General features: G+C 34.1%; 3 protein-coding genes across 10 annotated transcripts in view; 1 reads left to right on the forward strand and 2 right to left on the reverse strand.

Annotated features, from left to right (window-relative positions):
- The window catches only part of LOC121263407 (dnaJ protein ERDJ3B-like), a 29,393-nt gene that overhangs the window by 3,468 nt on the left and 1,151 nt on the right, over window positions 1-24,774 (reverse strand). The window contains exons 4-12 of one of the 3 annotated variants that reach the window (XR_005940256.1): window positions 23,994-24,105; window positions 23,196-23,312; window positions 22,866-22,952; window positions 22,391-22,450; window positions 22,235-22,312; window positions 21,801-21,872; window positions 21,440-21,688; window positions 20,406-20,992; window positions 19,920-20,174 (exon numbers count right to left, since the gene is read on the reverse strand). Coding sequence is in view for 1 of the 3 variants with exons in the window: in XM_041166273.1 (XP_041022207.1) it covers window positions 21,530-21,688; window positions 21,801-21,872; window positions 22,235-22,312; window positions 22,391-22,450; window positions 22,866-22,952; window positions 23,196-23,312; window positions 23,994-24,105 (685 nt within the window). In the remaining 2 variants the exon portion in view is untranslated. Of the gene's footprint in view, window positions 1-19,867; window positions 19,876-19,919; window positions 20,175-20,405; window positions 20,993-21,267; window positions 21,689-21,800; window positions 21,873-22,234; window positions 22,313-22,390; window positions 22,451-22,865; window positions 22,953-23,195; window positions 23,313-23,993; window positions 24,106-24,774 lie in introns of those variants that run through there. The other 2 variants (XR_005940257.1, XM_041166273.1) reach the window with 2 other exon arrangements.
- LOC121263410 (phospholipase A1 PLIP2, chloroplastic-like) lies at window positions 6,672-10,427 on the reverse strand. Its single transcript, XM_041166281.1, has 5 exons — window positions 9,768-10,427; window positions 8,486-8,977; window positions 8,158-8,217; window positions 7,616-8,032; window positions 6,672-7,508 (listed from the first exon to the last, which is right to left on the reverse strand). The coding sequence occupies exons 1-5, from the start codon at window positions 10,386-10,388 to the stop codon at window positions 6,930-6,932; spliced, it is 2,169 nt and encodes a 722-aa protein (XP_041022215.1). The 5' UTR covers window positions 10,389-10,427; the 3' UTR covers window positions 6,672-6,929.
- On the forward strand, window positions 15,064-18,620 carry LOC121263408 (transcription initiation factor TFIID subunit 13). 6 transcript variants are annotated; one of them, XM_041166278.1, is made up of 9 exons: window positions 15,090-15,214; window positions 15,304-15,369; window positions 15,921-15,982; window positions 16,581-16,649; window positions 16,746-16,867; window positions 16,955-16,992; window positions 17,462-17,521; window positions 17,645-17,719; window positions 18,321-18,620. In XM_041166278.1, the coding sequence occupies exons 5-9, from the start codon at window positions 16,765-16,767 to the stop codon at window positions 18,447-18,449; spliced, it is 405 nt and encodes a 134-aa protein (XP_041022212.1). In that variant the 5' UTR covers window positions 15,090-15,214; window positions 15,304-15,369; window positions 15,921-15,982; window positions 16,581-16,649; window positions 16,746-16,764; the 3' UTR covers window positions 18,450-18,620. The 6 variants fall into 6 exon arrangements, with proteins under 6 accessions (XP_041022210.1, XP_041022214.1, XP_041022208.1 ...); XM_041166275.1 differs by having other exon boundaries at window positions 15,092-15,214; window positions 16,513-16,649; XM_041166280.1 differs by lacking the exon at window positions 15,304-15,369 and having other exon boundaries at window positions 15,069-15,214.

Consider the following 24,774-nt stretch of genomic DNA (forward strand, 5'->3'; position numbering starts at 1 on the left):
CATGTAAACAACATAATTTTTGGCTGATTTTGAATGGTGGTAACCATATATGGGCGGGAACCCTTTTTTTTTGCACGACCATGTTTCTTGATTTTAATGAGAAAACTGATTAAAAAAAAAAAAAAAGTGGTTTCCTATAAGAAAATGATTATATGTGACTAGTTTTCTACGATGAAAATGAATTTATTTTTATAATAAATAATTATTTTCTAATAAATAATTGATCACAATTTTTTTTTTTTTTTTTTTTTTTTTTACAGTATCGTGCTTAGCAAGGCGACATACAATCAAATGCTTGACAATTTTTATGGAAGATATCTACTTCTACTACGTTTCATGCAGTTAGGTTTTGAATTTCAGAGTAGAAACATGCATGATGGTAAGTTTGGTTAGGATGGTCTTGACTCTTGATAATTGGCGACACGTGAAGGTAAGTTGCCCCCCATCTTAGAGCCAGAAATAATTAATGGTATTCTTCAATTGGACCTATGATATAAATTATAATACTACTTTCAGGCCATTTCGAGCATTTATTAGGTTATCACATAGGATTCTATTATAGATATAATTATGAATTAAATAAATATTACGTATTTTTATTTTAAAAAATAGTAGAGTTTATTATTAAAATATTAATTTTTTTATATAAACATCATATTACTTATTTTTTTAAAAAAAATATAACATACTTTATTACTATAAATATTATTTTTCAATTTATTTTATAAGCATAAACATAAACTTTATTTTCTTGCGGGGTAAGAAAAGGTGTTACTCACGACTCACGAGGGGCACCCAATTTTTGTTTTTTACTTTATTCTCTGGTCAGAGGCTTTGGGGAGACAAATTAATCTAATCCATGAAATTGGTACTTATTCCATGAGCATCCAATGAAGAAAATGTGAGTATAAAGTGGTAATTCTCTCAATTATGAGAATCGGTTGAGAAAGGGTCATAGTTCTTTTTCCCTTTTTTTCCTTGCAATGGCTAATGCTGCACAAAAAGTCTTAGACAATTTATCTATGGTTTTCTATGTCACGCAAAGAGTAAAAATGCAAAGACTAAACTTAATCAGTAGTTGCATTTTAAATTTAAGTGATTTATCAAAAAAAAAAAAAAAGTGTTACGTTCACAAACAAATCGTAAAAAAACAAAACTCACATTAAAATGGTTAAATTAATACGACATTTTGTAAACTTTATTTTATACAATCTGTTTGTAAATTAAATATAATATTTTTTATTTTTAAATAAATGATGAGAGAATAGATGATGAATATATATTTTTTTTAAATATATACATTTCGTACGACCTAATGATGCTATACATTATCCTCCACTCAACCCTCGTAGATAATGATCATATGAGATATCTTTTGATCAATTTTCCCCCACAAAAAGGAAGATTTTTTCACGTGAGAGACGGTTGATTGAATCCCGTAATTAATTGCTTTAGAATGAATGAATGAATGAAAAGAAGGGATCAAAGATCATTACGTCAAATCACATCAAGCTTGTTGATCATTCACGGGAAATACAAGGGTTTGATTGTTGAAATTATATGTTTGCATGTGATTTCTGAAATTATTCATTCATATTAATTTATTAGCAATCTCATGCATAGAAAAGCAATAATTGCTAAGTAAAACAACATGACTATGAGTTCCATGGGGGCCATTAATCAAAGGGTTTATACCACTTCCCATTACTGGATCCGTTCCATAGAATAAAAGCAAGGAAGCAAATAATAAAAATAACTATTTATGTATTATTATGTGCGGTATATAAATAATATCTTAATTTTAAGAAATGATATTTAAATTATTATGCAAGTTCCGCACGCTTCGTTTGAAAAAAATGAATGAATTTGGAATTCATATTAAAAAATTATCTTTTTAATGGTGCATCCCACTGATTTTCAAAACGAGTATGCGGGACTTGTACATTTTAAAGACGGTATCTAGTATTACTCCATAACTTTAGATTCTTTGGGAATAATTATGGTTTCTTATGTTTTTTAAGAAAACAGAGTAAAGAAAAGTAGAAAAATGGTGCTTAAAAGATGCTTTGTGAGAAAAATTTTCCAAAAAAAGCTGAAGCATTCCCTAGCTAATGTTGATTCCGTGATGGGCTTATTGTTTTCACGTTCATAACTTTTTCCTTTGTTTCTACACCATCATGTGTTGCATTGGCAGATCACGGGGCTTGTTTTGAAATGGCTCTCAATATTATAGTCAATTCCCTGGATCACTATAGTTTTCCCATGACTTCGGCTATTTCTTTTGTGGGCTTTTATTTTCCCCTGCTTTTGTATGCAAAGTCTTTATCATGGGCCTTATCTGGCCCTTTTAATATCTTTTTTATAGAAATAGATACGAGAATTTAAGTCCTCTTAACATTTATTTATGTTGTTCAATAAATTTAATTAGATTTTATCAGATTCTTGCCAAAATCTAAGGGCATCAAGTGTGAGAGAGATAAATACAGTTGTTCATCTACCATTAAACTTGTGTATGTAGCTTGCCCTGTATAACCACCCATTGTTTTATGCATCATTTGTCATCTGGGATATATATTTGTGTATGCATATTACATGCCTATATGGTATTTTTATTAAAAATAAATATACTGTTGCTTGAGCTTTTAGAAATGAGTCCATATTCATGTCTTCCAACTAGAAAATTTCCAGAAACTGTACATAAATATAATTTTTTCGATTGTTTTGTCGTTTGATTTTCCAGAAATTGTACCAGTTTTCTTTGGGAAAATTTTCTCCTATACACATAAGCTAGCCTTTCATTCTTCTTCTGTTTTTTTGTCCCTCATAGTCATAAGACTACTGAACTGATTTTTTGGCCAAACAATCGGTGGGATTTAAGAGAGTGTTCCCGTTCAAGTTTAGTACCTCTTATTGCCTTTAAATTATATTATGTTATAATTAGTTGCTGTTAAATTATATGATTCGGACTTGCTGTAATACGGATAACTTTATAATCAAGTGTTTTTTTTTATTTTTTATTTTTATTGTTAGCCGCATAGAAACACTACCGAAATTTTGAACTCTAGTGAAACCCAGCTTGGCCAACCATTCATTCGGACGCGATAAAGTGTAGTTTACCATGTTAACTATGTTGAAATTTCTAATGTTCATGATTTTGTTGGCATGATCTTTATACAAGTTTTGTTATGTTTTATCATATTCACAAATGCAACATGGGTTGGATGGAACACAACCGAATAGCTTGGCTAGAATAGAATCGGACCTATATGGAGCTGTGGTTAGGGATATCGAAGTAGATCGGAATGAGGAGTGTATCCTCATCTTGAAGTATACAACAGCAAGTTATATGATGGGAAAATTATATTGATGAAGATAATTTGTGCTTCTTGTTTTATGCTATATATATTAAAAGAGAATTAGAGTATTGGTGATTTTCAAGTCAATATATATTCTTCAATGGTTGAACCACTTCTTTATGATGATTAATGTGTTTTTTTTGTTTTAGATAATAATTTTGGTGATTGTATTTAATGTTGATTAGATAGATCTACTTGCTTCTTTCCCACCTCTATGTCTAATACATGGGAAAACCAATTGAAAATCAATCTTGCTGATATAAGTTCATTTTATATTAGTATTAGGTTGATAGATGTGGGTGTGCTTTTGTATTTGACAGCTTGTAATCATGAAGTGCTATCAGGTTGATAGATGTCGGTTTGTAAATATATAAAGCTGGAATGAGATGGTCATTTTGCCTAAAAATAATCTTGTGATCCTCGTCATAGAATTGGTATTTATTTTCTATTTAAGGGATACAAACGTACACACATGAGCAATACAAAAACAAAAAAAGCCTATGCGTCATACATGGAGTAAGAGGAGAAGTAAATATATATCTCATAAAGTGGCTTTAACATAGATGTAGATTGTCAACACTAACATGAAATTTAACGACATTCCAAATAGTTCCCAACATACGCTATAGAAACACTACAAGAAAAATGGGCTTTTGTGATCAATTTATTGCAACCAAAAGACTATTCGCGACCAATTTTAATTACAAATAGCCATTTCGTTAGAATTAACTGATCGTAAATAAGCAGTTTTCTTGTAGTAAAAGTTTCCATTGAGTGAGGTTGTCACTTTAATTGTATCACACAAAGTATGGTGCGTTTATGCCAGATGTTTGCTTGTTGTCTTTGAATTACGACTTGTTCGTTGTGGGCTCTCAACTCTCTCTTTAGTACTCTTCCTCTCTTTTTTTAATCTTTTCCTCCTTCCTTAATAATTCAGCTTATATTTTTCTCTCTGTCTTCAATACTATCTACCCATTTGAGCTGCCAACATCCATGACACACGACACTAGGTGCCTTTAAGCTACCAATAATCCAAACAAAGGCCAAACTCAATTTAACCTATCCATCAAGCAATGAAAAACATTCCTATGGAAAAGTCAAATAAAGTGAAAACCAAAAAAGAAAAAATTATTTAACATTCCATATCCATGACACGCGACACTAGATGCCTTTAAGCCGCCAATAATCCAAACAAATGCCAAATTCAGTTTAACCCATCCATCAATAAACTAAAAAACATTAAACGAAGAGTTTGAGAAAGCTAAAACCAGATAAGTAAAAATTATCTAGTAGATCTACAATGTCAAGGACATGCATGCCTTTCATTTTCTGAAATGATACCTTAACCACTAATTAAGCTTGTATAGTTAGCAAATATATTTACTCAACCAACTATAAATGGACAGTTATAATAAATATTTTAACGTTGATCAATCTTTTGTATGTCTATCTTTCTTTGCAGATCCTAAAGTCTAGATAGAAATTCTAGCTAGAATACCCAAATTCATTTTTATTCTAGGGATATAACTGATGACAAATTGCATGGAGAGAATCTCGTCTTAACATACTCTATAATAATCTTCATATTTTGTAAGGAGACTTTTCACAAATCTAGCCAAACAAAAAACATCATCTCATATTATATAATATCTTGAAGCTTCAAAAACCGTGAGATGACAATGGAGATTGTTCTCTTGGGTGTGGGCCATTGTTTGTAACGGACTAAATGTCCGTGACTTTTTACTATCAGTTGTAAACTCTAGTTCGGTATTTTTCAAGTATACTCCCTATGCACTTGGGCTTTGCATACTCTTATGAATAAAATACCTTGATTACCGATCAAAAACATTTCAGACTTTAGCAAAAACACTATACTTCTCGTCAAAATAAATTAACTATATGCCTAAAAGAGACAAATCCATAAACCTGACGAATAATTTTGCAGAACACATCTAGCATTCCTTTGTATTGGAAATAATCAGGAGGACATATTGCCACAAGACCATGAATTCCGGCATGTGTACATGTTGGGGAACATCTTAGATTTGCAAACATCTGTACCAACATATAGCAAAGGAAAAGTTAATTGACCACATACTATTTGATGGTATACTTGAACAAAAGAGCAATGCCCCAAATATTGTAAACACAGAAGCAAGATGTTGACAATAATATTAGAAATGTGAGGGCCTTATAACAATATGGAAATTCTTTCATTTGACACCCTACACTCCAAGGCCTCCCCAATAGCAAAAGGATATATAAAGTGATCAACTCCAGAAAGAAAACCAGAATAAAGAACTACACATGCATATGCCCTTATAACATTTTCTCATTGGCATCATTGTAGGTAAGGAAATCAATATACTACATTTATGCTTCCTTCACTAATACAAAAACAACATCGTCCCCTTTTATTTCCCTATAACATTTTCAGCCATTACAGACTCATAACCCAAAGCTTCAACCAAAAGTAAATTTGGAAACATCATCACTTCAAAAAAACTACAAAGGACCAAACAAAGGACAATAAATATGCACCAAATATTATATGCCATTGAAATTACAATGGACATATATTTTTCATGGGATATTCAGGAACACGCCAAGGTTGCAAATTTGAAATTACCAGTCAGTTCAGGTAAGCCAAGAAACTCTAGTAACTACTTATGAAATTGACTGCAGTAACAATCAATTTACAATTTCGATTCAAGCATTAAATGGGAAAAAGCTCTAATGATCGAGGAATGTGATTGTAGAACAATTACTGTTTTTGGTCAAAAATACGTCATGCAACTAAAAGTATTACTTAATGGATGCAAGTAAGAAACCCCTGCTGCCTGTGTTTGCAACCATGTCTGAATTAACCTAAATGGCAAGAATGGAAGGTGAACGATGGGGGAATCGATGGCAATTTAGGGTTAGGGTTCTTCAACTAGGGTTTGCGATCATGGAGGAGAGAATGAGTGGAAGGGGGGAATGGATCTCACGTGGGGAAGTGAAGGAGACGAAAACGACATCCATTAACTTGTTTGAAACCTCCCCTATCCCATTTTCAACTCCCGTTCGTTTGAAATGAACCGATTTTGCAAGTACAAAATGAGCCATTTCATTGTGTGGGTGGCATGCTAGGTAGATAAGGGTGCGCAAGGGGTATGCGAACTTGCCTTCCTTTAGAATTTTTCTAACAATTAGAATGCATTGGATAAAGCAACCAATATATGGTAATTGTTACCAGAAAAAGAAAGAAAGAAAGAAGATTATCAAGAACTAAGTGGTACTTACACCATAAAAGCACCACTACTCTGATGATGATCTAATTTCATTTGAAACATTGATTCTTGTTTACACCTTTGGTGTTACAAATCTAAAAGAAAACAACATGAATTGCTCTTCATTTTTGTTTTCAAAGTAACATGAATTGCTTTCAATTTTCCAATAATGAATAAAGAATCATCCAACCGTCGTCGCAGCGATGTGCATGCCGGCCTCCACCTATGGTCCTATACAACTATGAGATATCGGATTCCCCAACAAGGGTGGTGAATCATTTGCCAAGCTAGATAGACTGGCCTAACTCAAACTAATCATGCTATATGCCCTTAAGAATAACAATCGAGTTGGGAACAGGAGCACCACAAACAAATGCATGTGCTGTGACGCAACAAGCCTACCGAACCTTTTCAATGGCTCTCTTTCTGTTTGTGAGATGCCAGAGAAGCTGGATTGGTCTCCACCCTTATTGATTGATATCATGGACCTCCCCACAACTATACCGGTACTGATGCCACAAGGTGCCACAAGGGGTCGCCAAATTTTGCGGCATTGCTCTCTCCTTGCCTTTCTGATGTCGCTAAGCTCTTGGCAAATCACACCCCTGATAGTTTTCATGTAAGAATTCATGTCGTGATCTCTTTGGATGCCTCCTTCAGAACCATATGCAGACCGATCACTTAGAATCTCAAGTGGGTGTGGTGAGTTCAAAAACACAATTTGTGCAGCCCGAAGCTGCTTCTCTGCATCAATGGTATCAGATAGCGGGCTACTTAGAAGATATAGACCACTGCCTGAAGGAAGGAGATCATGGCTGGGAGAGAATTTCTCATCCGGTTGTAGTATAAGAAGCTCGCCTATTGGAGCATAAAGTATTCTCTACAGTTTATTAAAAAAAAAAAAGATGATATGGTCAGATAGTTTAGACTTGTAGGAAATTTGTTCTTTTCATTAGTTCATGCTTCTTTCTGAAGAGTGAAAGTTACTTGATTATTGAGACAAGGATGATTGCGGAAGTTGCCATTGACAACCTTGAGAATCTCAGCAACATGATTAGGATAATTGCAAGAGAAGGCCCGAGGTACAATGTCTTTGTGCATTGTGATGGCTTGAACATGATTCCTTGGCAATCCCAGCCTGCGAAGCAAACGGTCACCTCCACACATGACAGATGGTGCACCAAATGTTATCACGGGAAGTAAGGATAAAATTGGCACTTCATGCCGCAACAGTAACATGAGATTTACAACCAGTGCCAAGCTTCCCCCAAGAGAGTGCCCAGTGAATCGAAAGGTTGCTTTGTTTCCCCAAGATTTTAGGTGTGCACGGACTTCGGGCAACATCTGTTGATAGATCCCTTTTGCTAACTCATAAATACCTCTGTGCACAAGCACATCAAGTCCCTACACAACACAATTATACATCACATTCCTCAATTTTTGGAAATATATATCTCCATCAAATTTCTATATGGGAAATAGTGGAATAGATATGAGAAATTTTAGGAAAAAAAAAGTCTAGAATTTACCTCAAATTGAATGGGCTCGAAAAGTAAATTTGCTTGCCAAGATGCTAGTGATTCTGACCCCTATATAGGAAACTTTTAGTACAACCAGAAACTCAAAATTTGCCAAAAATTAGCAATCAAATTAGCATACCGTCAGTAAGAAATGAAGCCAATACATGCTCCATTGATCTACTAGCTAGAAAAGTTAGATCAATGTCCAAAATGCTTCACAAGTGCATTTGAGGTGGTAAAAAACCATTGTATAAAGGACATAAGCAGTCCTCAATTACCTAATACTTGTAAGACTTTATGAAGAAAGAAAATAGTTAACGATATATATTCATCCTACCTGAATGACAAAGAATCTTGTGCCACTCTGATCGTCATCACATATGAACCACTCACAAGGAGATGAGCGCATTGAGTTCAAATCATTTGCAACAGCCTGCTTCTCTTCCTCCTTAGCAGCAACCACAGTCGTCACAGAATCCGTCGTTGCCATCAAAGAGGCCATCTCAAATTTTATTGTATTACCATCGTCATCACTTCCACCACTTCCTTCAAGCAAATGTTCACCAGTCACATTGTTCGAGGATTTGAGGGGAAGTATAGTCTTGGTCGGAGGATGCAAATAGGAAGCAGCAGAGGCAGCAATTTGGCTTGCAGCAGATGCACTTATCTGATACCTTTCATTCTTGTGATCCTTGTCTTCGAACTTGCCATTTTCTACTTCTGAAGCCTCAACTAACAAGTGATTTTTCTCAGCTTTTGCAGCCAATTCCTCCTTCTCTGTCGATGAAGTTACAAAGCGCAGACCATGATGATTCAAAAGACTCCCAGGCTGGATTATAAAAAATCATCATAAATCTTGTACCAAACCAAATGACAGCATAAAATCTCTATAAAAAACAGGATAGTCAGATATCGATCGAGTCCTGTTATGCCCAAATACAACACAGGTTTCATGAACACTACAGATAATAATGAATATGTACTAAATCATCTAGTTTTCTACCAAACCCCTAACCTAGTGTGCCATGATTTTCATAATCCTTGTGGTGAGATTCCACATTCATTCTCACCGAAATGGTTGGGGAATGAAAAGGATCAAGTTGTGTTAAGCAACATGGAAAATTGGAGATCCTGAATTTGTGTCGGATCCTCCCTTTTACACTTTTCTACAGAAGAGAACCTTCCAATTTTATATGGTTCCAAATTTAGTAAGCTAATTCCATTGATAAAAAAATAAAAAAAGGCATCTAATCAGCTCTTTTTTTTTTTTTTTTTTGAAAATTTTCCAACAAATTGTCGTATTGATATAAATTTTCAGAATCAAAACAGATAGAATAAAATAAAAATTTCCTAAATTGATCATAATTAGATAGAAAATAGAAACATTAAAATTTCAAGCAATGATTCAACGAATAATTATTTTTTAAGTCGTCTAAGATACTCCCAAAAAAAAAAACAATCAAACCTTTAAGCGCCCAAATTTCCATTCATTTCAACAGCACATCTGCTTAGCAATTGAAAAATCCATCCCACAAACCCATCAAACCAAAAAATAAATGAAACAATTATATAATAACGAAATCAAAGAAATTATATAAGATGAGAATAAAAGCAAGCACCTTGATTTTGGAAATGGAATAGGCCAGATTCCCCATAAAAGACATTTTAGCATACAACTTGGCCTCAGCCAAGGACACCCTTCTTAGCAACCTTGAAAACGAATCTCTATCAAATTGAATGTTTTCTCTTTCATCATCCCCATAACCAACTCTACAAGCATCACAATCTTCCCTATCATCTACACCATCAGAACCAATTCTCTCATCAATTGCCATGGCCTCATCTTCCTCCTCCTGTACCTTTACGAGGCTAGCGCTTCTCTCATTCCAAAGAGATCTCACATGCAAAATCTTCAACGCCCAGTTCTCGCGTTTCCCTTTCTCCATCTCTGCACCTTTGTCCTTATTCTTAACATTGCTATTATTTTCCACCAAAACGGGGTCTTCCACGGCCAACCCATTGTACCTATTGGTCCCCCCACCTCTATTAGGTGGCCAAAGAGATCTCAACGCATACTTGAATGAGAACCTTGAAAAGGATGTCAACTTTTTCTCTCCAGTGGACCTCCCCATAGTGCTCACGTGAGACGGAGTCGTCCAGGCATCCAGACCCTTAGCACCAGCTCCACTACATACCCCCAGGCCGCCATGAATCCCCGTCTTCAAGCACAAACTATCCATTCAAGCAACCTGAGGTACCTACGCCTATATATGTTTCTTAGTTAGTTTTTGCTAGGTTATATATATATATATATATATATATATATATATATATATGTCTATATATATATATATATATCTATATATAGGAAGAAAATGCAGACGTTCGTGCACCCACACTCTTTAAACAAGGGGAGTTGTCTCCTTCTCCTTCTCCTCTTCCGCCTCCTCCTCGACCTCTTCCTTTCTATTGTTCTTCACACGGAGAGAGAATGTTTAAATGGGTCACCAACGTCCACGTTACCAACCTTCACACCTTTGTAACTATCTCTCCTCACGTAAAAATTAAATATTTTTCTGTTTATTTTAATAATTATACATTATTTTATTACTAATTCCCAAAAACTGAGAATTTATTTCTTCTATTCAAAATGATAGTTACACAAATAAAATACACAAATAAAATTAGATGAGATAAAAAAAATTGTAAATAGTAGTGAAATAATTTATAAATAGTAGTAAATAGATTGAGTTAAGATTTTTATGAAGTTTTAGAAAATGAGAGATAAAAAGTTGAATAAAAAATTTATAAAGTTAAAAGAGGATTAGACTATAATTTTTTAATATTATTATTTTTTTTTTAGATTTGAGGAAGTTGAAATATTTTTTTATGTTTTGTTTTGAAGTTTAGAAAAGTTGTAATGATTATTAGGTAAAAAAGTTAAAAATTTAAAATTTAAAATTGAAAAATATTTGTGTTTGAATCTTGAAATGAAATGAAATGAGATGTTTCAAAAAGTTGTGAAACCAAATAGACCTTATTTTGTAGGGAATGGCGCCAGCATTGTTGAAGATATGAAATTCGCCCACACAAACAAGAGACATGATTAATGAAATTACTGTTTATATATCCTGTCAGGGGATGTTTGGAAGTAATTTTTATCTCATCTCATTTCTTTTCCAAATATCACTCAAACAAAAACACTCTCAAACTAATTATTACAATTTAAATTTCTAAATAAAAATAAAAAATAAAAAACAATTTAACTTTTTTAAATTCTAAAATAAAAATTATATTAAAAAATTATATTCGAACAATATTTTAAATTTATAATATTTTTATTTAACTTTTTCTCTCATTTTTCAAAACGTCATAAAATATTAACTTAAACTATCTCACTACTATTCACAAATTATTATACTACTATTCACAAAATTCTCATCTTATTTCATTCGCCAAGCATCCCTTGATGTCTCTGTATTAAATGATAGAGTTTTCTAACCTATTTTTTATTTTAAAAATGTTCTTCTCAAATACTCAATGTATATAAAAACTCTATCGGAAATGATATTTGCAGCTTTAGGTTTTGCAAGTTTCACACAATATTTTTTTTAAAAAAATAGATAAATCTGGTATCCACGTAAATTATATTTTTGGAAAGTTTTATACACCACACTACCATTCTACTTTTATCCAATTATGTATGTCATCTAATGGTGATAAATGTACCACATCTTACATAGTGGGTGAGATGCATATCGTTAGTTTTTTATTTTAGTGATAGATGCCGCTGGGATTTACACACCCTAAATATAGATCTACCATTACTCAAAACTTTATTGATGGAATTTTGAAGTTTGAACGACTACTTGTTTTAAAAAATTGGCAGTAAGGTACCGGTGCATGGGATTAAACCTACAAAAGAAATTCAATATAATAAAGTAGAATGATTTTTTCAGTACTCGTTTCACTAAAGAAATATTAAAAAGAAAAGGCATTTCGTACATTCTGTTTAACCCTAAAACAACCACGACCTAAGAGCTTAAACGCGGATTAGTCAAAGGGTCATGAAAAGAAAGTGAGGAAAAGATAAGAGAGAAAATAAGAGATATTGTGGTCGAGTCGTTATTATCACGAGACACGTATATCTCATTTAATAATTGAGTTACAACGAAATTAAATACTCAAAAACCAAACCTCTTTATGTATGTATTCTTACACGAATGCATTTTAATTTTTAGTTGGCAAGCCGGCTTTAATGGCCAAACAACCATTTCATTCTACTACAAGAAAAATAAACATTTGTAACGAGAATAACTATTTGAAAAGAAAACAGACTTATTTTAATAGAAAATAGTCATTTTCACAGTAAATATTTGACTACAAATAAACAATTCCCACAACTTGCTTTTAAGGGTGGGTTTGGTTTAATTAGGACCTAAAACAAGGGGTTCATGGTTGAGAGAATTACGTATGTTGGATGTTGGAAAAACTCATTTTCAAAGGGAATCCATTAACTATTATGGCTTAAATGACACACGTGTCTATTTTTCATGTAGGAAATTTGGCCGTCAAAGCTCTCCAAATCTAAATTTAGAGTGGGTGGGAGTTGGATGGAGCATAAGGGCAGAGCATGGTTTTCCATACCCAAAAAATGTGGAGCTACTATGTACCATTAACAATTTCAAGAGCAATTTGGTACGGATGGTTGCCCTTGCTTATGGTTTCAAACATCCAAATTAGGTTTCCCATAAAATTGTAGGATCACAACAATCGACATTTTCTTTTTTTACGTCTTTCTCGAAAAAGTTATGGACAATGTGAATTCCAGTCCAGTACATATTATACTTAAATCTTAATTTCCAAATTTTAAAAAGTATTTAGGTTAGAAAATCATGGGAAATCCTTATCTATTGTGAATAATAATAATAATAATAATAATAATAATAATAATAATAATAATAAAATATGCAAGGGGAACAGTGAGATGAAATGATAAGCAAATGTGGATAAAATTCAACATAAACTCTGATTATGAGTGTAAATCAATCCGGTCCAGTGATTTCAGTCCATCATTTTTCCATGATCGGACCAGACTGAACATCAATAGAGACTGGACCGGACCGATAGTTGTCTGTCTAGTCTGTCTAGTCCAGTCTGGTTGGTCCGGCCTAATTATTTTATTTATTTTTTCATCTTTTGTTTCTTCAAATAAATTAATAAAAAAATATATTTAAATTACTAAATTAAAATTAAGTGAATTATTAATATAGATTATGTAAGTAACTCATTAAAAAAATATTTTACTATAATTATATTTATAATGTTGATAGATACTACTTACTAACTTAGACTTTATTCTTTAGAATGTATAATTATTAATTGTTGAGGTGGAGACTGGTTTTGGAGCTGAAAAATCGAGAAACAGTAAATTCGCTCGACTGTCGCTCGACAGTGGGCTCAAGTAAAGCTCAACCTGTGAGTTCGCTCGAGTCTCGTACTACAATAGGCTCAAGAAGGACACAAATTCTAGTATTCGCTTGAGTCACACTCGACACCTCGCTTGAACTAATGTTAATGAATATCAAATAATTTCACTGTACATAGATTATTCATACTTACTTGCAAATTAGGTATTTAAAAAAATTACCTAATTATTTTAATTAAGTGTAAATAGTAGAGTTTGTATGATTCTATGAATATATGATATATTAATTATTTATATATAATGACATAAATTATCATATAATTTATGATTTATTATTAATTAATAGTATATATTATTTTATATTTTATATGATCAATAAAAATAAATTAGATAAAAATTACATCATTAATTTATATAATTATTATATAAAAATAATATATTAAATTATTAAAAATATTTTAAAAATATAATATATTTTATCGATTCACATATTTTGAGACCGAGACTAACTAGTCCAGAATTTAGTTTGGTCCAATCAGTTTTGCTGGTTCGGACCGAATTCTTTACGGCCCTAAGTCTGATAGTTCCATTTCTTCAATAGAAATTATAAAAATTGTATTTGGGGCCCAAACAGGCATCTTTAGCGAAGGGTTTTTTAACCAAATAAATTAAATAGATGGTGCATTCTTTCCCATAATAAAAGAAGGCAAAAACCAATAAATTCAATATATGTTTAATTTTTGGTTGGTTAATTAATGTACTTATAGGAATCAAAAGCATTCATGAAGAATTTACAAAAGCAATTGAAATTAGAAAATAAAAGTCAAAATCATATGGCTTTTGATTAATTATGTTTGTTCGGCTTTTGAGCAGACTCTTTTACCAATATTTCAGTCTCCATAAATTAATAATGCCTTGCATTGCACCACACCACACCACACCACACCACAATGCAATGGCTTTACTTTTACACATTACAAAATAATAAAAACCTTCCTATTTTAGGTGAAAATTAGTAACAAGTTCCATGCCTATGAAAATATTCTACTTTGCTCTTTAAAAAATATGTTTATAAAAATTATCTCATTTCATTAATGATAAAAAAAAATACTTAGATCTTATAAATTATATAATTATTCTATTCTCAAGCTGATGTATAGAATACATTATCTAAATCACTTAAATGATAAGATTTATTTTTCAAATCAAATTATATCACGTTAGCCGGTATAGTGTAGATGTCTTAGAATAAAATTACTCTAAATCAAACTAATTTGTTTACCTGTTCAACCATGCATTGACGTTGCAAGAGACTTAAAAATGACTTTTTGTGGCGACTTGAGTTTTGACGCAATACATCAATTTTTGGCATTTTGCATTTCCATCGTTTTATGGGCGGCGATCAAGAATTCGTCATTAGAAAGTATTTTTTGCGGTGAAACTATATCGTCGCAAATAATCGTACAGGAAAAATTAAAATTCGTCGCTTTTGTTTTTTGCGGCGACATTGTTATGCCGCTAAATGTATTGGTTATATTTGCGGTGGAAAGGGTCCCTGTGCCTTCTTCCCCCAACCCGATGCGCTCCCTCTGTTCTCTGTGAGTTTTCTGCCGTGCCGTCGCCTATCTCGCCTAGCCGGTGAGTCTCAATCCTCTCTCTCTCTCTCTCTCTCTCTCTCTATAACTCTCACTAAGTTCCCCTCTCTCTCTCTCTCCGTCCTTGATTAGGCTGCCCTACCTTCGCACCACCGCAGCCAACCTATTCTGCCACCCCTCCGCTCGGTCTCCATTTTAGTAAGTTCTCTCCCTCTCTCTTTTATCCCTCTCCGTACGTTTCTATCACTCTCCCTCTCTCGATTTCGCCCTAATTCTCCTTCTATGGCCGTAACCCTTATTCTCTCTCTCGGTTCCATCCATCTTCATCTCCCTCATTCCATCCCTATTTCTCTTTCTGCTTTAGGCTATCTGTCGTACCTAGTAGCTGCCGCCGGAGCCTACCTCACCGCCGCACCTCTATTCGATCACACAGACCCTATCCCTAAGGGCTATCCTTTCCGTTCTTTTTCTGCTTTTGGTTTTTTTCTTTTGTTTCTGTTTTTTCACTTGAAAGAAAGTGAAAGTTGCTCCCCATGAATTAGAACATACTTGTTCTCCATGAATTAATTGCAAGTGCGGTGAAAGTTTTTCAAGTGTGGACTAGTCTAGGTTTAATTTTGTTCGTTTTTTAGGATGTGGGATTAATTCTTCTTCTAATCACAGAGGATGAAATTAATTGAAGAATTTCTTAATTTATTCTAGGTAGTTATTATCTTAAGCATGTATCTGTGTGGCTTGTGGATTTGCAGATACCGTTCGAGGTTTGGCAGTGATGTCTAGTTTTGGGAATTCTTTCTGCATCACATGATGGGTGGGTTTGTCGTTGCAATAGTTTTTAATCTGTATCCTGTTTTGGGCGTTCACTTTTAATGTTCATTTTAATGAAGAGCAGTTTTTTGGATGAGTGCCTAATGTGATGGGGAGGCATTCAAAGCAAAGAAACTCTGGAATTGAGAACGAAACATAGGGAACTAAACCAACAAAATGGATTTAGTTTGATGGCAAGGAGACATGGAGCTAGCAGACATTTGAGTCAAGATGCCTTCTTAGTAGATTTAAGTTTTCTAGTAGGAAACATAGAGAAGTTGGATCTATTGAAGCATTACTTACCACAACCCCCCCCCCCCCCCCCCCCCCCCCCCCCCCCCCCCCCCCCCCCACACACACACACACACACTAATTATTTTGTACTCCAAGGTGTTATGGTTTTTCAAATTACATTCTTGGTCCTTTTTCTTACTCGATCAATAAAACATGATAGGAAAAAGGTTGAGAATCTTGAAATTTATATATCCTTCCATGTATAGCTTGACACATATTTGTTACTGTTTATGTGAACAGTCTCCTTATGTTACCACTCCAGTTTCAATTCCCAAAAGAATTGTCTGAGCTTCATCCACAAATTCCAGGAGTTGCGAAGTTAAGAAGCAGAATTTGGGTCTAGCAGTTTTTTGCTTGCAACAATTACGTTAAGCTAGGTTAGTCTTGTTTGATTCTTGGTTCTTATAAATTATGAAACTTCTAGTTTTATTATATTGGGTTCAATCTTAGGACTTCAATGTTCAACGTGACAGACTTAATTGAGAGTTTGATATGAATGCTAATTCTGGGGGACCCTCCTCAAAATCGAAGGCCGGGTCGTTACAACCCTCAGAAACTTCATTTAAGCGTAAACGTGGAGTCTTCCAGAAAGAATGTGCGTATGTGAAAACGTTTTTGCTTTGCTGGGTTTTTTCAGAACTTGTGTTATCTGCCTAATTCTTCTTCTTTTGGATTTTAACAGTGCAGCATATGATGTATGGTTTTGGTGATGACCCCAATGTAAGTAGAACTTTCTATTGTATAATGGTCTGTGCTTGAAGACGATACCCATAATTGTTAATCTGCTTTCGTTAATGGATACCCATAACTGGTAATCAACCGTGAGAAACTTAAGTTGTAAGATATAGTTTCTCATGGTTGATTGGTAACTTTGTGAAGTTATAATGCACTTGCTGTTTGTGATTTTGGGTACAGTTTGGATTTTACTAATAAAAAAAAAGCGTAATATCTTGGATACTATAATGAACTCTGAAATTGTATTGCAAATGCAATTGTATGCATCTCATTTGTCAATTACTTGATTACTGTAATGTTCTGCATCTCAGTTGTAAGATATAGTTTCTCATGGTTGATTGGTGACTTTTTGAAGTTATAATGCACTTGCTGATTGTGATATGTGTACAGTTTGGGTTTTACTGATAAAAAAAGCCTAATATCTTGGATATTATGTTTATTATTCCATTATCAGCCGCTTCCAGAAAGTGTGGCACTAGTGGAGGACATCATTGTGGAGTATGTCACCGATTTGGTAGGGGTACTTCTTTGGGTACTCATTATTTCTTATTTTATGCAAGGTGTATTATAGATCTTTAACTTTTTTCTTACTTATAAAAAAAAAAAAAAAAAAAAATACCTTTTGACTTTTCTGAAGGTGCATAAAGCCCAAGATACTGGATCAAAGAGAGGAAAGCTATCGGTTGAAGATTTCCTGTATTTGATACGCAAGGTACTTTTATTAGTTACCATTTCACCAAAAAAGTTCACTTCACTAACAGAGAATTTCTTTATGGCTACATGTGCTTTGAAGCATACCATTTACCAAGCTCACTTTGCTGTACTTATAGGTGCAAGTTGACTATGCAGGTCTCATATATATAATGAAATTTGAATATAGCATAACAATTTCACTTTGTTTGAGTCAAAAGCATTCATACACTTTGATTATCTTTTCTATTGAAAATGTTTAAAAGAACCTACGTGGAAAGAACTTTCCTTCATTTTTTTCTTATTTCAATACTATTTAAGGAGGAAGGCTTGTTATTTCATGTTTGGTGCCGTTGAACCTCACCACGACAGGATCCTTAGGACCCCAACTGCTAGAACCATGTAAGGACAAACTCTTTAGTTAACATCATCCTCTGCCCCCATTTATTCCTCCTCTTTAGCTAAATTAAATTGGTGGCAGATAAATTCTCTAATATTTCTTGAGTTTGTAGAGTCTGGAGATGTTTGATGTGGGATATATGCTGCTGCAAAATGTTCTTGCTTGAAGTCTGTTGTATTATTTGATAGCAAACAAATGCCAATCTTACTCTTTGATGCGGCAGGACATGCCAAAACTTAACCGCTGTACGGAGTTGCTTTCTATGAATGAGGAGCTGAAACAAGCCAGGAAGGTTTTTGAGTCAGACGAGGAGAAGCTGAGGAAGGTATTCGAGGCAGATGAAGAAAGCTAGCGTCGAATGTGTAACAATTTAACCATCATCTGTGTTTACTTTCTCTAGACGTGGGAGTTTCACTTCTCTGGACGGTAGTTTTTTGGCTTACAATATTATGAATCCTCTTTCCGGAGCTCAACATTTGGTGAAAGTAAAAAATAAAACCTTGTCCCCTTTTTTCTTCAAAAAGCAGGTCTATATTTGAGTGAATCAGTGGCCAATTGTGATTTGGAAGTCTATAAAATTTCATTGATAATGGTTCTATTTCTGAGAAAAAAGTTTTTTAAGTACTTTTTGGCTCGGTTTTGTTTCTTGGTCTTATGGAAAAATTACATTTTATCCCCGGAATTTACCACTTATTTTATTACTACCAAACGATCGAAGTTGTTTCTTTATTCTCCAAATCACCACAGCTTTGCATTTCTTCTCCTTATGCACGTCAAAACACACTCTAATTTTTTTAAGCGTAAAGCTATGATAAAGCGAGAAATAGCTTGCAATTTTCTTTTTCCATATTTGTGGAAAGGTATTTTCTACAGAGGTACTAGTTAATCAACGAGCTCAAAAGGAGAATACTCTGCAAGATATTTTGAGAAAATCTTGTCAGAGGATTATGAATCTCTCTTTAATTATAAAGGCGTAAATGCAAATTGCGTAACAGGGAAAATTGGTCCCCAAGGGAAACAGCCATAGCTCGTGTTTGTTTTGCTTCTTCTACTAACATTCCATATGTTGAGTAAAACTCCCTTAGAGAGTTTAAACTATTTTTTAGGCTTGCAACCCTTTGGACCAACGAAAATTGCACAATCAGTACGCAAAATAACTATTCTACTTAATAGTGTTTTTTTTCCCAATAAAATAGTCATCCATATTTTTAGTTTGGTCTTTAAAGTACAAGAGAATCTTGAATGTGCCAGTGCTACCATATTTCATTCGAGCTTTGTTAAAATTTTTATTTTAAATATATTTTTAAAATAACCATACACGACATTTATTTTTATTTTTTTAAATTGTTTTTAATTTTTTTTTTGGTTTTATTCTTTTTAAACTAATTGAATTCTTTTACTTATCTTTCATACACCACATATTTGATAAGATATAATAAAATAATAAAATTTTGCATGGAACGATGAATAGAATTTTTCATTTCATTATACCATTCCTCAAAACTATATTCTGTCTCTGAACTGATATAATTATGTTAGTACAATACATTGCATCCATATATTTGACACCACCTGTTTAATGGAAATTTTCCTTTGTACAATTGCAGATTGAAAAATAATGTTGTCCCTAAATACTATAATACAAATTATTTTTTTTAACAATAATATGTAATACGATAATATTGTACTTTTATAGACGGTGTGGGTATACATATAGCCTACTGCTTGCATGGCGATTTTAAAAAGAAAGAATAATATACTATATATTACAGTGTCATCTCACCATCATTCCATTACGAGGATATAATATTATTCACCGTGGGTTGATCTTAGGATCATACAGGCCAGCAGTAGTGACTTCTCCCGGTAACAAATTGCTGAAGTTGGAATTGGCTTCAATTTCCTGAACTCGTGTCCTTCATGTGCCTTAGAACTGAATAAGGCAATCTCAACTTGGTTTTGGCTAACTGGCTTTCTGCACTGTGTATTTGTTGAAATAAAAGGGGGAGAGAATCCCAGCACACCTCTAAACGGCATCTTGAATTCGACATTTTGCCTCGAAATACAAATGTATCCCCTGCATGAGGTCAGAGATGGAGATGAGAGTAGCTGAATTGGTGTAAACAGCTGGGAGTTTTAATAGTAAGCAATCCAAGCCTATAAATGCCAAATGCATAACACCGTAATGTGGTGCAACACCTTCCAGCCCGAGTAGAGCATAGCCATGCATATTAGAGTACTGTGGCCGGGGAAGCACCAGGGAAGAAAAGAGGGGTAAAGACATAATAAATAAATATTCAAGTGGTACCTGGAGCATCTTTCCAACAATGCTAGCACTATAGATTTTGTAAACGCAAGCAAATCTTTGGGGGACCATTGGGAGGGAAATGGGAAGAAAAAATGCAATATGAAGGGCCTTTTCTTCTCAAGTACTTGTAAGCTGCACAACAACTGGAGATCATGGTTCAAATCCTTCAAAGAAGATCTAACAAGAATGTCAGCTACAGAGACTTCAATATTTTTCTACCTTAGAAGATAGTATAGATTTTGGTGATTTATTCGCCCAAATTGTAAGAGAGACTATTTGCATTGTAAGCAATGTGCTAGCCTTAGAGAGGTTTTCCAATGGCCAGTATTTCAATTTTCAATAGAAATGTAAGTTAAAAGGAAAGATTCAGATATGGTACAAATAGACCAAGAAAAATGAAAAATTTTACCTCCAAAATGGGGTCTTGGCTTACCCTATATGAATCCTACCACACAGTCATTCCAACCCGGTTCTCAAGCACTGGAAAACCATCATCTTCCTCCAGAAACATCAAGTCATCCTCGTTCCACGGGGTAACCCGTGGTGGTAGGTACAGCTTGAGGCACCTACGCAGGTCAGAAATTGCCCTGCCATAGCCAGAGACAAATGTGGATAATTAAATAAGTAGCCATTTCTTATGCTGTTTCTGGAAATGCTTCTGGTGCAGTTTTGAAATGCTTATGTGCTGATTATGTTGTATAATGCATTTTTCAGTTCTGCAAAACTGAAGAACAACCTGAAGCATCATTCCTGAAAGTCAATTTTGATGAGAATAAGCTATTCTAAAATCAGATTTTTGGAAATTTTCCTCCATCCACTATCATCCGCAAAGTGAATACGAGACTAATAGCAACTCTCCCCCTTCAGTAAATTCAGTGCTTTCTGATTTCTATCATGGTTCTAACAATGGAGAACCATGCTGCCAACGAGGAAAAAATAGTATGCCTCAATAGCTTCAATGATTACAGTAAAAAACATCTTAGAAAACAACTAAACAACAAAGAGAAAAAGGATTTAATAGAAAAAGAAAGAACCTCAGGGTCCGCTGAATTTTTCTATAATACCCTCGTCATGTTACAATTGATTACATCTTCGAACCCAAACAAAAACATTTCACCTATATCCTAACCAAGAACTGCCTCAATCTTCAACTTCTGGTCCTCTGTTAGAGAGGTTGGGAATAAAACCTCAAACGTGACATAGAGATCCCCTTTCTTTGTGCTAAAATGCAACGGCATCCCCTCCCCTTTTAACTTTCTCACTTCCTTGGGCTTAGTAATTCCCTGAGTAGTTAAGACAGCATGTCAGTCAAGATACTAACTATAGTATCTTCCACCAACCCGGCCACCAACCTTAGGGATATAACAGGAAGCTAGATGATATGATATTCCTTACCTTCGTGCCGATGTCCACCAAATGGTCATCAAGATGTTTGACTGTCTTCTCAAAACCAACTAGGGCTTGAACCTGAGGAAGGTTCAGAAAATCAACTCAGCATGAAAACAAAAAATAATCCTAACACATTTTTTTTCGTTAGATGACGAATGATATTTTACCTTGGTCAGCTATCTTAAAATCTACTCACCTCCATTGGGTTTTCTTTTGCCTCAGTACGAGTAACACATCTTTTTTTATAGATGATAAGTGATATTTTACCTTTGTCAGCTATCTTGAAAACCATAGGGTTTCTTTTTGGCTCAGTATCAACACATCTCTTTTGTTCTCTACTACTATCATTTTCAGAACTCAAAATATTATCCTTACTCTCATCTATAGTCTCCACAAAAGAACATACCATTAATTTTGGATTAGGAGAAAGAGTAAATTACCAGTGTTATGGTGACTGATGTGTGCAAGTCATTGCCTTCTCTTCTGAAGCGATCATGGGATGCTGTGCAGATACGAAACTGCCCAAAAAGTTGTATATATTGTCAGTAGACAGTAGAGCACAAGACCAGGCACTAAAACGATGTTAAGGAACTTACCCTTAAATCTCCAGCTTCTCCATCTATTATAGGCTCGCCATCTTCATAGAAAACAACCTCCTGTGAAAAGCATATAATAGTGTTATTCAGCAAATCAAGAAAAATCATATTTACAAAAACTACCGATTAAGAGCAAGTTCATCCAGTTGCTGCTTTCTACTCCAAGTTCAGTTCTAACAAAACCATGATTTTAGAGAGTGCAGACGTCCCCAAATATGGAGATCAAGGGTGTTCTCTCTCTCTCTCTCTCTCTCTCATCACATGATTACTAAAACTTCACATGGTTAAGGGCTAAGGACACTGCTATTCACTGATTTTTTATGTCATGAATACATTACATTCAATTTTTGGCAAGATAGAGGTATATACAATAAAACAAGTGGCTAACAATGCTAATGACATGCACGAGAAGTACAAATACCCATCTAATGATATATAGCTTCTAAAATAATTAAATGAAAATCTAAAAGCTTACTTGCCCATCCTGCATCCCTTTCTCAATATCAACAGTGACGAAATATCCCTCCCGTTCGTATTTGACATTTGGGCATTGTTCGCAGACCTGAAAGAGAATATGAAATAGGTAATAATGTAAAAAAATAGCATCTAAGAGCTAGTGTCAACAAAGAGATGGAGATAGCATAAAATTGCCCAACTGAGGATGCAACTACAGTGTACAGAAAATAATATGGAGCCAAACCAAGGCATCCACTGTGGCCAAAAAGAAATAGTACTGCCTGCTAACTAGACACAAGGAAAAACAGGAAGAAATACTTCACTAGAATTGATTTGCAGAATTGTATACCTGCTCTGTCATCTGTTGGAACATCCCTGGACCAATTTGCCTGTGATATACCTCATCTCTACAATTACAGCGTCTCTTGCCTGGGGCTGGCTTTAAAATGTTTTTCTCCCTCCAAACCTGATGAATCCCACATAAAAGCTCACGTAAAAGAAGAAAGCACCACTTATTTTGCATACTATAAAATTTTCAAAGCATATATGAAGGCACCTCATCAGCTATCAAGCATTCCAACTATATTACTATTTAATGAAAATTAGTTCTATAAAGCCACATCATCCACACCTCATTTTTGTTATTATTAAATGTAAATAAGTTCAACTTACAAACTAAAAAAATATTATATCCAACTAATTTGATAATCTCATTAGCAAAAAAAATTACTATTAATAAATTAAGCTAAATTTAAAATAAAACTTAGAAAGTTAATTTAAGCTATACTATTCCTGCACATTACACATGCTTACCGCAAGTTCAATTAGAAATCATTGATAATTTATACAGCTCCTAGAAGGTTAATTGGAACAGAAGGAGCTCAAAATATGAAATTAAAGTTAATTTATAAATGGTCTTTTCTCCCATCTGCTGGCAGATATGAAATAAGGCAAAGGAATACAAATACTAAACAACAGAACAACAGAAAAGTAAAATATGGGGTTCAATTCTTCGTTTTAAATTTCACAGATTGGGCAGTCATCAATACTGGATACTAGTTCATTTCGAATTCATCAGGACTGGTATGCAGGTTGCCTAGTGCTTAAGAAGACATGTTCTAAGATTACATATCTGAGATGAGAATACCTTCAATGATCCTCCCATGTATAAATCTTCCAAACTTGCATCCAAATCAACAATCACATCATCGCCTTTAACAACTCTCTCTTCCTCGTCCATTTGGCCCCCACCAAAAAAACTAGAAGACAATATCATGTCAGTCATAAAGAGGCAGGCTGCAGGCACATTAACAAAGAAAAGCAATCTGCCAACTCAATTCTGATTGCTCGCTACACTCCTACAGATAACTGCATGACCACAAAAACCATTCTCACATGGGAAATTATCGCTTCCACGTTTAAATTAATGAAAACAATGGTCAACGTACAATTACATTGATGGACCTAATGAATCATGCAATGCAAAAGCAGAGAAAAATTCAAGGGCGTTCTTTCATTTATATTCCTATCAAATTCCTGCCAACAATGACCATTGAGATGCAACAAATTAGTTTTAGGCTTCAGCTCACAACGGTGTCAATCACAAGGAAAAAGAAAAACAACAGATAAACCTCAATCCTTATCCACACCTTCATCAATGCCAATGTTTTGCTTGTGTGAAAATTGTACTTCCAAATAATTTTCTCTTATGGGAAGTTTCATTTTTTTTTTTTTTTTTTTTGATAGGTGGGAAGTTTCAATTTTTAATGCCTGCTTTTAGCAAATCTTGGGAATTTCAATCTGAAAGAGCCATAGTAGTCCAAATTCCAATGCAACTATGATTTGAGATTAAATGTCCCATAACTTGAGTTCCACAATAACTTTTTTTTATTAGCATAGGGTCTCCGAAACAAAATCCTAACTAATCC

This window comes from Juglans microcarpa x Juglans regia, chromosome 4S (genome assembly GCF_004785595.1).
Source record: "Juglans microcarpa x Juglans regia isolate MS1-56 chromosome 4S, Jm3101_v1.0, whole genome shotgun sequence".
NCBI classification, from domain to species: Eukaryota; Viridiplantae; Streptophyta; class Magnoliopsida; order Fagales; family Juglandaceae; genus Juglans; species Juglans microcarpa x Juglans regia.

What these genes read in the sequence shown, in the direction of transcription:
- LOC121263408 (XM_041166276.1), top strand. Translation starts at nt 16,765, where the DNA reads ATGAATGCTAATTCTGGGGGACCCTCCTCAAAATCGAAGGCCGGGTCG. An exon ending in TGGAGTCTTCCAGAAAGAAT is followed by an intron (nt 16,868 to 16,954) that starts GTGCGTATGTGA and finishes GGATTTTAACAG; the next exon opens with TGCAGCATATGATGTATGGT. An exon ending in TCCTGTATTTGATACGCAAG is followed by an intron (nt 17,720 to 18,320) that starts GTACTTTTATTA and finishes TTGATGCGGCAG; the next exon opens with GACATGCCAAAACTTAACCG.
- LOC121263410 (XM_041166281.1), bottom strand. Translation starts at nt 10,388, where the DNA reads ATGGATAGTTTGTGCTTGAAGACGGGGATTCATGGCGGCCTGGGGGTA. An exon ending in CAAGATTCTTTGTCATTCAG is followed by an intron (nt 8,218 to 8,485) that starts GTAGGATGAATA and finishes TTTCCTATATAG; the next exon opens with GGGTCAGAATCACTAGCATC. An exon ending in ATCCTTGTCTCAATAATCAA is followed by an intron (nt 7,509 to 7,615) that starts GTAACTTTCACT and finishes AATAAACTGTAG; the next exon opens with AGAATACTTTATGCTCCAAT.